Raw genomic sequence first — 13,437 nt, 5'->3', positions numbered from 1 at the left:
GAGGCTGTGCCCTCGGATCCGAGTGTCTCCGACTAATGGAAACATCTTCCCCACGTCCACTCTATCCAGGCCTTTCAGTATTCTGTAAGTTTCAATGAGATCCCCCCTCATCCTTCTAAACTCCATCGAGTACAGATCCAGAGTTCTCAAATGCTTCTCATACATCAAACCTTTCATTCCCGGGATCATTCTCGTGAATCTTCTCTGGACCCTCTCCAAGGCCAGCACATCCTTCCTTAGATACAGGGCCCAAAATTGCACGCAATATTCTATATGTGGTCTGATCAGAGCCTTATAAAGCCTCAGCAGTACATCCCTGATTTTGCATTGCTTGTACACAGTCTGAGGATTCAGGGTAATTTCGACGCGCAGAGGGTGGTGAATCTCTGGAATTCTCTATCCCAAAGGATGCTGGGGTCTGGATCATTAGAAATATTCAAAGTGGAGGTGGATAAATATTTGATAGGCCAAGGAATAGAGGGGAGTGGCGCAGAAAAGGAGCTGAGGCCAGAATAGATCAGCTATGGTTGTATGGAATGGCGGGGCAGGCTTGAAGGGCCACATGGTCACTCCTTCTATTTCCTGTGTCGTGTTTGTTACTCCCTTGAGGACTCCTCCCCTCATTTCCTCCAGTGGGCACCCTCTGACCCGTTGCCCAAATGACACATTCTTCGGCCTCGAGTGAGGATGAGTTGTTGAACCACATGGAGCGGCCAAGCCTGCAAGGCCCGTGCATGTGGTGATCTTCCAGCAGGAGGCACTAACTAGTGATCAGGAACCCTGGCTGATGATGCCGCCTTTGCTCAGGAGGTGCTGAGGGCGGCGGGAGAAGATGTTGCTCGGTTCCCCAAGGTCTACATCACAAACCAGGGCTCGGACGCTGGCCCTCCTATGCTGGGATGCTGAGCATTGCACAAGAGAAGAATCTAAAATACTCGGGCTACAGAATTTCATAGAATCCTACAGTGCAGAAGGAGGCCATTTGGCCCATCGGGTCTGCACTGACCACCCAGGCCCTATCCCCCACAACCCCCTATCCCCCTAACTAATCCCCCCTGACACCAAGGGGCAATTTAGCACGTCCAATCCACCTAGCCCGCACATCTTTGAACTGTGGGAGGAAAGCTGAGCACCCGGAGGAAACCCACGCAGACATGGGGAGAATGTGCAAATTCCACACAGACAGTGACCCAAGCCTGGAATGGAACCCGGGTCCTTGGCGCAGTGAGGCAGCAGCGCTAATCAAAATCTTGCTGGTCGTTCGTGATGTTGACATGCCAAACGCACCTCCGATATTCCAAATTTGAAATGAAAACCGGATCGAGTTCTGGCTGTTTGCCCATGTGAGGCATCACAGCTGAACTGCAGCATGATGGGGGAGAGGAAGTTCGACCTCCGCGTGGACCGCCCTGTAGTCAGTTCCAATCCCACACCCTCGCGTGCGATCGGTGCTTGAGTGGCGCAAACCTACTAAGTGTTAAATTATTCAGGACAAAGTGGGCGTCACTCAGTATGTTGGAGACTCTGCTGGTGTGAGGATCGACCAATCTGTAGCTTCTGGAGCTGCATTTGGTGGTCGTTATCCGTGTGGAATTTGCACGTTCTCCCCGTGACTGCGTGGGCTTCCTCCCACACTCCAAAGGTGTGTAGATTCGGTGGATGGGCCATGGTAAATGTGTGGGGTTACAGGAATAGGGCAGAGGGGAGTGCCTGGGTAAGATGCTCTTTTGGAGAGTCGGTGCAGCTCAATGGGCCGAATGGCCTCTTTCTGCACTGTAGGGATTCCATGGTTTTATGGAACTAGAATCCCTACAGCACGGAAAGAAGCCATTCGGCCCATCGAGGCTGCACCGGCCACAATCCCACCTAGGTCCTATCCCCATAACCCCATGCATTTACCCTAGCTAGTCCCCCTGATAGTAAGGGGAAATTTAGCACGGCCAATCCACCTAACATGCACATGTTTGGAACTGTGGGAGAAAACCGGAGCACCTGAAGGAAACCCATGCAGACACGGGGTGAATGTGCAAACTCCACACAAACAGTGACCCAAGCCGGGAATTGAACCCGGGTCCCCGGCGCTGTGAGGTGGCAGTGCTGACCACTGTGCCACCGTGCCGAGACTTGTTCGGTCTCCTAGCTTTCCTCTCACTCAACCCAGTGTCCCACCAATCCCAATATATACGTGCTCAGTTAATGTACATGACCTGTTTCCCTTAGCTTTAACCATGTCATTCACAAACCATAACAGTGAATTAGACAGGCCATTAACACGGTGGGAGGAGGTTACCCTGGCTGTTTGGCTTCAGTGGAAAAGCCATTTGCCCATCTCCTCCGGTGATAATATCTCAGAATGGAGGTGCTGTCTCGGTGACACCTACCTCTGTCAGTCCCTAATTGGGCTTGGTGATAGCCCATTGATTGGTAATTGCCTGGGAGATTACCTCTTTGACCCCCATTGGCCACCTGCACCAGCTTGGCACCCGTGTACGCGCCAATCACCGCCGTGCGGGTGAAATTCTGGCCTATGTGTCACAGAGGTGTCGCCCAATTAAACGTGTACAAAATGCAGCGTAAATATATTTCAATAGTCAATAAATTACAAGGTGACCCTAACCAAAGATAGAAAGAACTGGATTTTGTCATTGTATCTTTTTATTTTATTATTGTCACAAGTAGGCTTACATTAACACCGCAATGAAGTTACTGTGAAAATCCCCTAGTCGCCACACTCTGGCGCCTGTTCAGATACACTGAGGGAGAATTTGTGTACAGTTCTGGTCACCCTATTATAGAAAGGATATTATTAAACTAGAAAGAGTGCAGAAGAGATTTACTAGGATGCTACCGGGACTTGATGGTTTGAGTTATAAGGAGAGACTGGATAGACTGAGACTTTTTTCTCTGGAGCGTTGGAGGCTGAGGGGTGATCTTATAGAGGTCTATAAAATAATGAGGGGCACAGATCAGCTAGATAGTCAATATCTTTTCCCAAAGGTAGGGGAGTCTAAAACTAGAGGGCATAGGTTTAAGGTGAGACGGGGGAGATTCAAAAGTGTCCAGAGCGGCAATTTTTTCACACAGAGGGTGGTGAGTGTCTGGAACAAGCTGCCAGAGGTAGTAGTAGAGGCGGGTGTAATGTTGTCTTTTAAAAAGCGTTTAGACAGTTACATGGGTACGATGGGTATAGAGGGATATGGGCCAAATGCGGGCAATTGGGACTAGCTGAGGGTTTTTTTTAAAAAAAGGGCAGCATGGACAAGTTGGGCCGAAGGGCCTGTTTCCATGCTGTAAGCCTCTATGACTCTATGAGGTGATGGCCTAGTGGTATTATTGCTGGACTATTAATCCAAAAACTCAGCTAATGTTCTGGGGACCCGGGTTCGAATCCCGCCACGGCAGATGGTGGAATTTGAATTCAATAAAAAATATCTGGAATTAAGAATCTACTGATGACCATGAAACCAATGTCGATTGTCGGAAAAACCTATCTGGTTCACTAATGTCCTTTAGGGAAGGAAATCTACCGTCCTTACCTGGTCTGGCCTACATGTGACTCCAGAGCCACAGCAATGGGGTTGTCATGGAATCATAGAATCCATACAGTGCGGAAGGAGGCCATTCGGCCCATCAAGCCTGCACCGACAACAATCCCACCCAGGCCCTATCCCCGTAACCCCACAGACAATGTACCTTGATTAACTGTAAAGACTCGCATTCCAATCATTATTCTGTAAGTTGAGTTTGTGTCTCTGTATGCCCTGTTTGTGATGATGTGGAGATGCTGGCGTTGGACTGGGGTAAACACAGTAAGAAGTTTAACAACACCAGGTTAAAGTCCAACAGGTTTATTTGGTAGCAAAAGCCCCGTTTGTGAACAGAACTCCCACTCCACCTGATGAAGGAGCAGTGCTCCGAAAGCTAGTGGCGTTTGCTACCAAATAAACCTGTTAGACTTCTTGCTGTGTTTACCCCAGTCCAACGCCAGCATCCCCACATCAATAAATGCCAGCGACGTCCATGTCCCACAAATGAATTTTAAAAAAATTTAGCATGGCAAATGCACCTAACCAGCTTTGGACTGTGGGAGGAAACCGGAGCACCCGGGGGAAACCTACGCAGACACGGGGGAGGACGTGCAGACTCCACCCAAACCGGGAATCGAACCCGGGTCCCTGTTGCTGTGAGGCAGCAGTGCTCACCACTGTGCCGCCCCCAGGATTGAAAACTGGTTCCCATCTTGTGTTTGACTGGAATTTCCACCGTGTGATATATAAGCCCTTAATGTGTCTGTAACATAAATCCTTGGTTCAACATGTTAATGGAGGGTTAACACTGATATCATCATCCATTCGCAGAGTGCCTAAACCGATGGATTAGAGCCTCCATTTACACAGCCGGCAAAGGAATTTGACACAAATGTGCTAAGTGACTGGATAATAATGTCACGCAGTGTGTGATTTCCAGACAATAACTTCCACAGTGACGCACTGAGCCTGAACCACACTCTGACAGTCATAGCGAATGAGTATGGAATCTCAGTGCAGGCCAAATAAGATTCCACATTGCCATTGAATCCCGGCAGTGCAGAAGAGGCCATTTGGCCCATCAAGTCTGCACCGACTCTCTGAAAGAGCGTCCCACCCAGGCCCTCCCCTCCATTCGGCACCTGTGAATCCACGCATTTAGCGTGGCTAATCGCCCTAAGCTACACCTCTTTGGACACTAACGGGCAGTTTAGCATGGCCAATCCTCTTAACCTGCAGATCATGGACACTAAGGGGCAGTTTAGCACGGCCAATCCTCCTAACCTGCAGATCATGGACACTAAGGGGCAGTTTAGCATGGCCAATCCTCCTAACCTACAGATCATGGACACTAAGGGGCAGTTTAACATGGCCAATTAACCTAACCTACACCACTTTGGACACCTAAGGAGCCCAGGTGACACAGTGATTAGCACTGCTGCTTCACAGCGCCAGGGACCTGGGTTCGATTCCCGGCTTGGGTCACTATCTGTGCAGAGTCTGCACGTTCTCCCCGTGTCTGCGTGGGTTTCCTCTGGGTGCTCTAGTTTCCTCCCACAGTCCAAAGATGTGCAGTTTAGCTGGATTGGCCGTGCTAAATTGCCCCTTGCTTTTTTTTTAAAGTTTATTTATTAGTGTCACAAGTTGGCTCACATTAACACTGCAATGAAGTTACTGTGAAAATCCCCTAGTCGTCACACTCCGGCGCCTGTTCGGGTACACTGAGGGAGAATTTAGCACCTAGCCAGCACGTCTTTCGGACTGTGGGAGGAAACCGGAGCACCCGGACGAAACCCACGCAGACACGGGGAGAACGTGCAAACTCCACACAGGCAGTGACCCAAGGCCGGAATTGAACCCGGGTCCCTGGCGCTGTGAGGTAGCAGTGCGAACTTAACCACTGTGCCATCCACTCCAGAGCCCTGCACGGTTGTGGCCGAATGTTCACCCATGGTTTCGGCCTGGATTTGAAGGTGGTTTCTGGCCTAGTAGTCTGTCATGTTGATCAAGCCTGAGGAATCTTTATTTTTTTGTTATTAAAGTAATAGTCTCGGCCTTTTATTGAGAAGAGCTGAAGAGAAAGTGTTTTGTAATTGTTGGGCAGGGGCAGTGTGTCCTTGTGTTGCTGACCAGAACCTTTCTACCTTTTGCTTTTCTGTGTCAAAATGGCTGATAACACAACTGGGGGAGCAGACTACTCTTATCTTATGTTAGACTGGTAAATTAAACCAGTGGTTCCGAACCCTCATGGCACAGCTCACCAATGCAAAACAAATTTCCGGCACACCTCCGATTTTCTCTGTCCTCTTCTCTTGCTGTGAACTGCATTTTTAACTTCTCCCTGTCCTCTCTCTTGCTTTCTTTAACCCTCTCTCTGGCTTCTCCCCGGGTGGCACATTGGCACAGTGGGTTAGCACTGCTGCCTCACAGCGCCAGGGACCCGGGTTTGATTCCCGGCCTTGGGTCACTGACAGGGCAGAGTCTGCACGTTCTCCCCATGTCTGCGTGGGTTTCCTCAGTGCTCCGGTTTCCTCCCACAGCCTGAAAGACGTGCTGGTTTGGTGCATTGGTCATGCTAAATTCTCCCTCGGAGTGTTGCGACTAGGGGAATTTCACAGTAACTTCATTGCGGTGTTAATGTAAGCCTTACTTGCGACTAATAAATAAATCGTTTACTTTATTGCGCTCTTTTTGAGTTTTTGCTTGTTGTGTGGGCGTATGGGGACTTTATCTTCATCCTCATCCCAAGTCCTGTTGGTCATGGGCCTAAACCAAACGTAAATAATCTAAACCGTGTACCTGCGGCTCTTTGCCGGACGGTGCATGCGCGGGAGGCCCGAGATTCGTCGGGTCTTGGAAATGCCGATCACAGGGCTGAAGACTAAGGTTAGTTTTAGTTGAATTACGTGGATTTTGGATCTTTCTTTCATGGCACACTTGGATGGATCTTGGTGTGCCGTGGCATTCCTGGTTGGGAACCACTGATATCATCTTCAAATTGGTGTTTTATTCTTTGTTCGTTCTTGCCATATGGCGTCAGCTGGCAAGACTGGCATTTATTGTCCCATTTCCCAGAAGATGCCGGCGGGCCACCTTTGTGAAAAGCCCACGGTCCCCATTGAAGTGTGAGCATTTCATTGTGTCCCAACGAGGAATCTGCAGCTTCAAGAGAGGACAACAGCGCAAGGAATAAATCAGAGACTGTCCAGTAACGGCCAACTGGGCCACCAAGTCCAAGACACAGTTGCGGCATTGTAACATGGGGCAGTTTTGCTGATCCATACTTGGACGGCGCGGTGGCACAGTGGTCAGCACTGCTGCCTCACAGCGCCAGGGACCTGGGCTCAATTCCCAGCTTGGATGACTGTCTGTGTGGAGTTTGCACGTTCTCCCCCATGTCTACGTGGGTTTCCTCCCAAGATGTGCTGTTTGGGTGCATTGGTCATGCTAAAATTCTCCCTCGGTGTACCCGAACAGGCGCCGGAGTGTGGCAACTGGGGGATTTTCGCAGTAACTGTATTACAGTGTTAATGTCAGCCAACTTGTGACATTAAGCTTAAACTTGAGGGAACTCCTAGTCATTGGCCGGAATTTAACCTTCCCACCTGCCACGGGAATCGGAGCAAGGGGCGGAAAATGGGAAGGCCCATTGGCCTTGGGTGGGATTTTGCGATTTCGGGAGGAACAAGGCCGTAAAATCCCGCCCAGAGAGTTATGGAGCTTGTCAGCGCAGAATGAGGCCCTTCAGCCCATTGTGTGTGTGCAGGCACTAATAAATAAACTTTACTCCAGTGTTGCCTCAGCTATCGGTGCATATTCCAGGCCAGAGATAAACGGAGCTATCTTCTTTATTATTTAGCTCTCCATCTTTACCTCTTTCCCTTTCTCCTTTTCTTTCCCGTTCAGAATGGGAGTCTGGCCTGGAATGACGATGGTGATAGTGGACGTGCAAGAGAGGCCGCCAAAGACTTCGCAAAGGTCGGACATTTTCTCTTCTTTCCTTTCTCTGGGTGGGTGGGTCACCTCATCTCGAGTTGGGATTGGGGGGGCCTTCTCTGGGCCCATATCGATCCATGTCTTGACTGTGTCTTTATTCCCTCTCCTCGAACCTATCCCCGCCCGCCTCTGGCTCAAGACCACCACCCTGCAACCCGTCCAGGCTGGAACTAAGCAGCAAGGTCCAATCTGCAAAATGCTCCCTCTTCACATGGGAGACTGAAGGTTCCTTGCCTGGGGAAATGTCTATTTTGCGCTTGCTTCAGGATTGAGTCAAGAAATTCTCCCTCTTCCCTTCCTTACCCCGGCCGCTCCATTCCCCTGTCCACTCATAAGAACAGGAGGAGGCCATTTACTCCTTAAAACTGTTCCGCCACTAAATGAGATCACGTCTGATCTGTGATCCAACTCCATAGTCCCACCTTGCCCCATATCACTTAGTGCCTTAAGTTAACAAAAATCTATCAATCTATGGGTGGCACTGTGGGCGGCACGATAGCACTGTGGGGCTGTGGGCAGCATGGCGGTGCTGTGGGTGGCATGGTGGCACTGGGGGCCCCATGGTGGCACTGGGGCTGTGGGCAGCACAGTGGCACTGGGGCTGTGGGTGGCACGGTGGCACTGTGGGCGGCACGGTGGCATTGTGGGGCTGTGGGCAGCACGGTGGCATGGCACTGGGGCTGTGGGCAGCATGGTGGGGCTGTGGGCAGCATGGTGGCACTGTGAGGCTATGGACGGCACATTGGAACTGTGGGCGGCACGGTGGCGCTGTGGGCAACATGGTGGCATTGTGGCTGTGGGCGGCACGGTGGCACTGGTGCTGTGGGCAGCACGGTGGCACTGTGGGGCTGTGGGCGGCACTGTGGGGCTGTGGGTGGCGCTGTGGTCAGCATGGTGGCACTGGGGCTGTGGGCGGCACGGTGGCACTGTGGGGCTGTGGGCGGCACGGTGGCACAGTGGGTAGCACTGCTGCCTCACAGCGCCAGGGACCCAGGTTCGATTCCCAGCTTGGGTCACTGTCTGTGTGGAGTTTGTGCATTCTCCCCGTGTCTGCGTGGGTTTCCTCCGGGTGCTCCGGTTTCCTCCCACAGCCAAAGATGTGCTGGTTAGGGTGCATTGGCCGTGCTAAATTCTCCCTCAGTGTACCCGAACAGGCGCCGGAGTGTGGCGACTAGGGGATTTTCACAGTAACTTCATTGCAGTGTTAATGTAGGCCTACTTGTGACACTAATAAATAAACTAAAACTTGCTTATCAGAACTCGTAGTCATAGAGCTATGGAGCATGGCAGCACAGAATGAGGCCCCTTTGGCCCATCATGTCTGTGCCAGCCTTCGAGCATCTCATAGAATCACTACAGTGCAGAAGGAGGCCATTCAGCCCATCGGGTCTGCGCCAACCACAATCCCACCTAGGCCCTCTTCCCCATATATTTATCCTGCTAATCCTCTGACACGAGAATTAATTTAGCACGGCCAATCCATCTAACCCTCCCATCTTTGGACTGTGGGAGGAAACCAGAACATCCGGGGGAAACCCATGCAGACACGGGGAGAATGTGTAAACTCCACACAGTGACCCGAGGCTGGAATCGAACCTGGGTCCCTGGCGCTGAGAGGCAGCAGTGCTAACCACTGTGTCACTGTGCTGCAAACCTATCTATTCTAATTCCATTCCCCGGCACTTGGTCCGTAGCCTTGGATGCTAGGCCATTCCAAGTGCTCATCTAAATGCTTCTTAAATGTTGTAAGGGTTCCGCCCCTACCACCCTTTCGGGCAGTGAGTTCTAGATTCCCACCACCCTCTGTGCGGAAGGTTCTTTCCTCAAATCACCTCTGAATCTCCTGCCCCTGTGCACCAACAGGGGGAAAATGGGGAAGGGAGAAAATGAACCCTCAAACAAGTTGGGGGGGGGGCTGAGTGGCAAAGTGAGCCTCTCCCCTTCCCACCTCATGAGGTACTAGTGAACCATGGCCTACTGCGAGGGAACAGTGACCCCGGTCGGTCTTGTTGGCCAAACAAGGCTAATCACCGCCCGCAGGTTCCGCTCCAAGCCATTCACCTTCCTTGGAAATATATCGGCCATTCCTTCACTGTCGTTGGGTCAAAATCCTGGAACTCCCTCCCTAACAGCACTGCGGGTGTACCTACACCACATGTACTGCCGTGATTCTAGTGTCAGAGGATTAGCAGGATAAGACGGCAGCTCACCACCACCGTCTCAAGGGGCAGTTAGGGATGGGCAATAAATGCCAGCCTAGCCAGCAATGCCCGCATCCTTTGAATTAGTACAAAGAAAACAATGTTTAGAAAGGGGGAGGTGGGAAAGTGGTGGCGGGGGGGGGGCGGGCGGCGGTGGTGGAACCAGCCCTCCTACCTTCGGGTCATATCTGGTGGTTTACCCAGAGAGGAGGCAGCTGAAAAAGGGATGAAGATTATTTTGGAAGACAAAAAGTGTCCTTGCTTTAGAAAACAGAGGATTCTGTTGTTCATGGTTCACCATACGGCACGGTAGCACAGTGGTTAGCACTGCTGCTTCACAGCTCCAGCGACCTGGGTTCGATTCCCGGCTTGGGTCACTGCCTGTGTGGAGTTTGCACATTCTCCTCGTGTCTGCGTGGGTTTCCTCCAGGTGCTCCGGTTTCCTCCCACAGTCCAAAGATGTGCAGGTTACGTTGATTGGCCATGCTAAAATTGCCGCTTAGTGTCCTGAGATGCGTAGGTTAGAGAGATTAATGGGTAAATGTGTAGGGAAATGGGGTAGGGCCTGGGTGGGATTGTGGTCGGTGCAGACTCGATGGGCCAAATGGCCTCTTTCCGCACTGTAGGGTTTCTATGATTCTATGATTCACTGCTGTCTCTCAGTACCAGGGACCCGGGTTCAATTCTAGCCTTGGGTGACTGTCTGTGTGGAGTTTGCACATTCTCCCCATGTCTGCGTGGGTTTCCTCCGAGTGCTCCGGTTTCCTCCCACAGTCCAAAGATGTGCGGGTTAGGTGGATTGGCCATGCTAAATTTCCCCTTAGTGTCCAAAGATGTGCAGGTTAGGTGGATTGGCCATGCTAAATTGCCCCTTAGTGTCCAAAGATGTGCAGGTTAGCTGGATTGGACATGCTAAATTTCCCCTTCGTGTCCAACGATGTGCAGGTTAGGTGGATTGGCCATGCTAAATTTCCCCTTAGTGCCCAAAGATGTGCAGGTTAGGTGGATTGGCCATGCTAAATTGTCCCTTAGTGTCCAAAGATGTGCAGGTTAGGTGGATTGGCCACGCTAAATTGCCCTTTAGTGTCAGGGGGATTAGCAGGGTAAATATGTGGCATTACGGGGATAGGGCCTGGGTGGGATTGTTGTCGGTGCAAGCTCTATGGGCCGAATGGCCGCCTTCTACACTGTAGGAATTCTATGATTCACCTTAGAAGTCTGTCATTGTTAGAGCATTAGCGATGATCATTAGAAATTGAGTTCCCATTTTGGCCAAAAGTTAACATGATCCTTGTTGTGAAATCAGCGGTAGTTAGGAAAGGGAACGGGAACTCGGTCTAAGCAGGCATTCATCTCGCCACCCCACATTTTCTCATGCACTCTATTGTAAGAAAGCTCCCCCATCCCAATCCCCTCGACCATGTTATATATCCACCTAGCCAAGTCACTGATGGGCTGCTTGTTGGGAGCCAGTACTCTGGTAAGTTCAGGCACAATGCTGTTCTTCATCTGTGACTCTCAATGCTGAGTGGGCAACAATTGTAATATATCTGACAACATCTGTGGAGAAAGAATAGGGACAATGTTTGGAGCCTGGGTGACTCTGATGAGGCTCTGACGAAGGGTCATCCAGACTCGAAATGTTGGCGCTATTCTCTCTCCACAGATGCTGTCAGACCTGCTGAGATTTCCCAGCATTTTTCTGTTTTTGTTTCAGATTCCGGCATCCGCAGTATTTTACTTTTAGCTGTAAACTAGGCCTGTGGTCCTCACTTGACGTCCCACTCTTGTCAAGTAATATTGAGGTTTATTTATTTGTGCCATTTGTGTGACATTATTGCAATGAAGGCTTATTGCAATGAAGTTACTGTGAAAATCCCCTAGTCGCCACACTCTGGTGCCTGTTCGGGTACACTGAGGGAGAATTTAGCACGGCCAATGCACCTAACCAGCACGTCTTTCAGACTGTGGGAGGAAACCAGAGCACCCGGAGGAAACCCACGCAGACATGGGGAGAACCTACAAACTCCGCACAGACAGTGACCCAAGCCAGGAATCGAACCCAGGTCTTCACCAAAACCTATGAGAATGTGTCATCGTACTTTCATTATTGTAGAGCTGTCCGGAAAGAAATTCCAATTTACCTCAGAGATGTTTCCGATCGCTGGAAAGTACTGGCAGTGATCACAGGGTGGGGTTGTCTTGTTGTCTACTTGGACAACGTTCTGCGTCTGAATTAAGGGTGGCGCAGTGGTTAGCACTGCTGCCTCACAGCGCCAGGGACCCGGGTTCGATTCCCAGCTTGCGTCACTGTCTGTGCAGAGTTTGCACGTTCTCCCCGTGTCTGCGTGGGTTTCCTCCGGGTGCTCCGGTTTCCTCCCACACTCCAAAGATGCTCATGTCAGGTGGATTGGCCATTGTAAACATGTGGGGTTACAGGGATATGGCAGGCAGAGGGCCTCAGTAACACACTCTGTCAGAGAGTCAGTGCAGACCCATCTGCACTGTAGGGATTCCATGATTTGCTCCGGATGCTCTAGTTTCCTCCCACAGCCCAAAGATGTGCAGGTTGGGGGGGTTGGCCATGCTAAATTGCCCCTTGGTGTCCCAAAATGTGCAAGTTAGGTGGATTGACCATGGCAACTGCCATGGTCCCATCTCCCGTATAGGGTATATGGGAGATGGGGTGTGGGTCTTGGTAAGACGCTCTTTTGGAGAGTTGGTGTAGACTCAATGGGCTGAATGGCCTCCTTCTGCATTGTTCTATAAAACCGACTCAGTTCCTGGGATGCAGTTGCGACTCGGTTCTGTCTGGACATCCTTTGAATGCTTCCCTTTTCTGTTTTTTGTTTTGACAGCTCTATGAACTGGACAGTGACCCCAGACGGAAAGAGTTCCTGGACGACCTGTTCGTTTTCATGCAGAAGCGAGGTGAGTCTGAGCCGGAAGCCGAGGGACCTCTCGTTCCGTGCCGTCTAGCACTATGATGCAACCCATTTCCCAGTGAGGCTGAGTATAGTGTAAAACTGGCCATCACTTGGCGCAGGTTCGGCAGGCTCTCTGGCGGAGTCACCGTGTGGTGCAGGTTCGGCAGGCTCTCTCATGGAGTCACCGCGTGGTGCAGGTTTGGCAGGCTCTCTGGTGGAGTCACCGTGTGGCGCGAGTTAGGCAGGCTCTCTCGTGGAGTCACCGCGTGACACAGGTTAGGCAGGCTCTCTGGTGGAAAGCTTATCAGACAATGGTCTTGCCAAGGGTGGGGTTAATTAACACCCCGTTTTGGAGCCAAAACATGGAGTGGGAGAACATAAGAACATAAGAAATAGGAGCAGGAGTAGGCCATCTGGCCCTTCGAGCCTGCCCCGCCATTCAACAAGATCATGGCTGATCTGAAGCGAATCAGTTCCACTTACCCGCCTGCTCCCCATATCCCCTAATTCCCTTATCGATCAGAAAACTATCTACCCGTGATTTAAACATATTCAACGAGGAAGCCTCCACCACTTCTATGGGCAGAGAATTCCAGAGATTCATTATCCTCTGAGAGAAGAAGTTCCCCCTCAACTCTGTTCTGAACCGGCCCCCCCTTATTTTTGGTTTGCTTTTGATGTGACCATGCCCCATCTAAACCTGGAAGTCCCAACACTGCGTGGATCTACTTTCCCTGAATGCGCTACACAATCCGGGCGCGTCTTGTGTTTACAAATGAAGAGGCC

At 51.0% G+C, this 13,437-nt stretch overlaps 1 protein-coding gene across 2 annotated transcripts in view; it reads left to right on the top strand.

Moving 5' to 3' along the window:
- Window positions 1-13,437, top strand: part of LOC144480508 (AT-rich interactive domain-containing protein 3B-like) — a 183,052-nt gene that overhangs the window by 60,113 nt on the left and 109,502 nt on the right. Inside the window, exons 3-4 of one of the 2 annotated variants that reach the window (XM_078200005.1) lie at window positions 7,434-7,505; window positions 12,583-12,655. In XM_078200005.1, the coding sequence (XP_078056131.1) occupies window positions 7,434-7,505; window positions 12,583-12,655 (145 nt within the window). The remainder of the gene's footprint in view (window positions 1-7,433; window positions 7,506-12,582; window positions 12,656-13,437) is intronic. The other variant, XM_078200006.1, reaches the window with a different exon arrangement.

The sequence above is a fragment of the Mustelus asterias genome, chromosome 29 (assembly GCF_964213995.1).
Source record: "Mustelus asterias chromosome 29, sMusAst1.hap1.1, whole genome shotgun sequence".
Lineage (NCBI taxonomy): Eukaryota > Metazoa > Chordata > Chondrichthyes > Carcharhiniformes > Triakidae > Mustelus > Mustelus asterias.
This window is presented reverse-complemented; position numbering and strand designations above follow the sequence as displayed.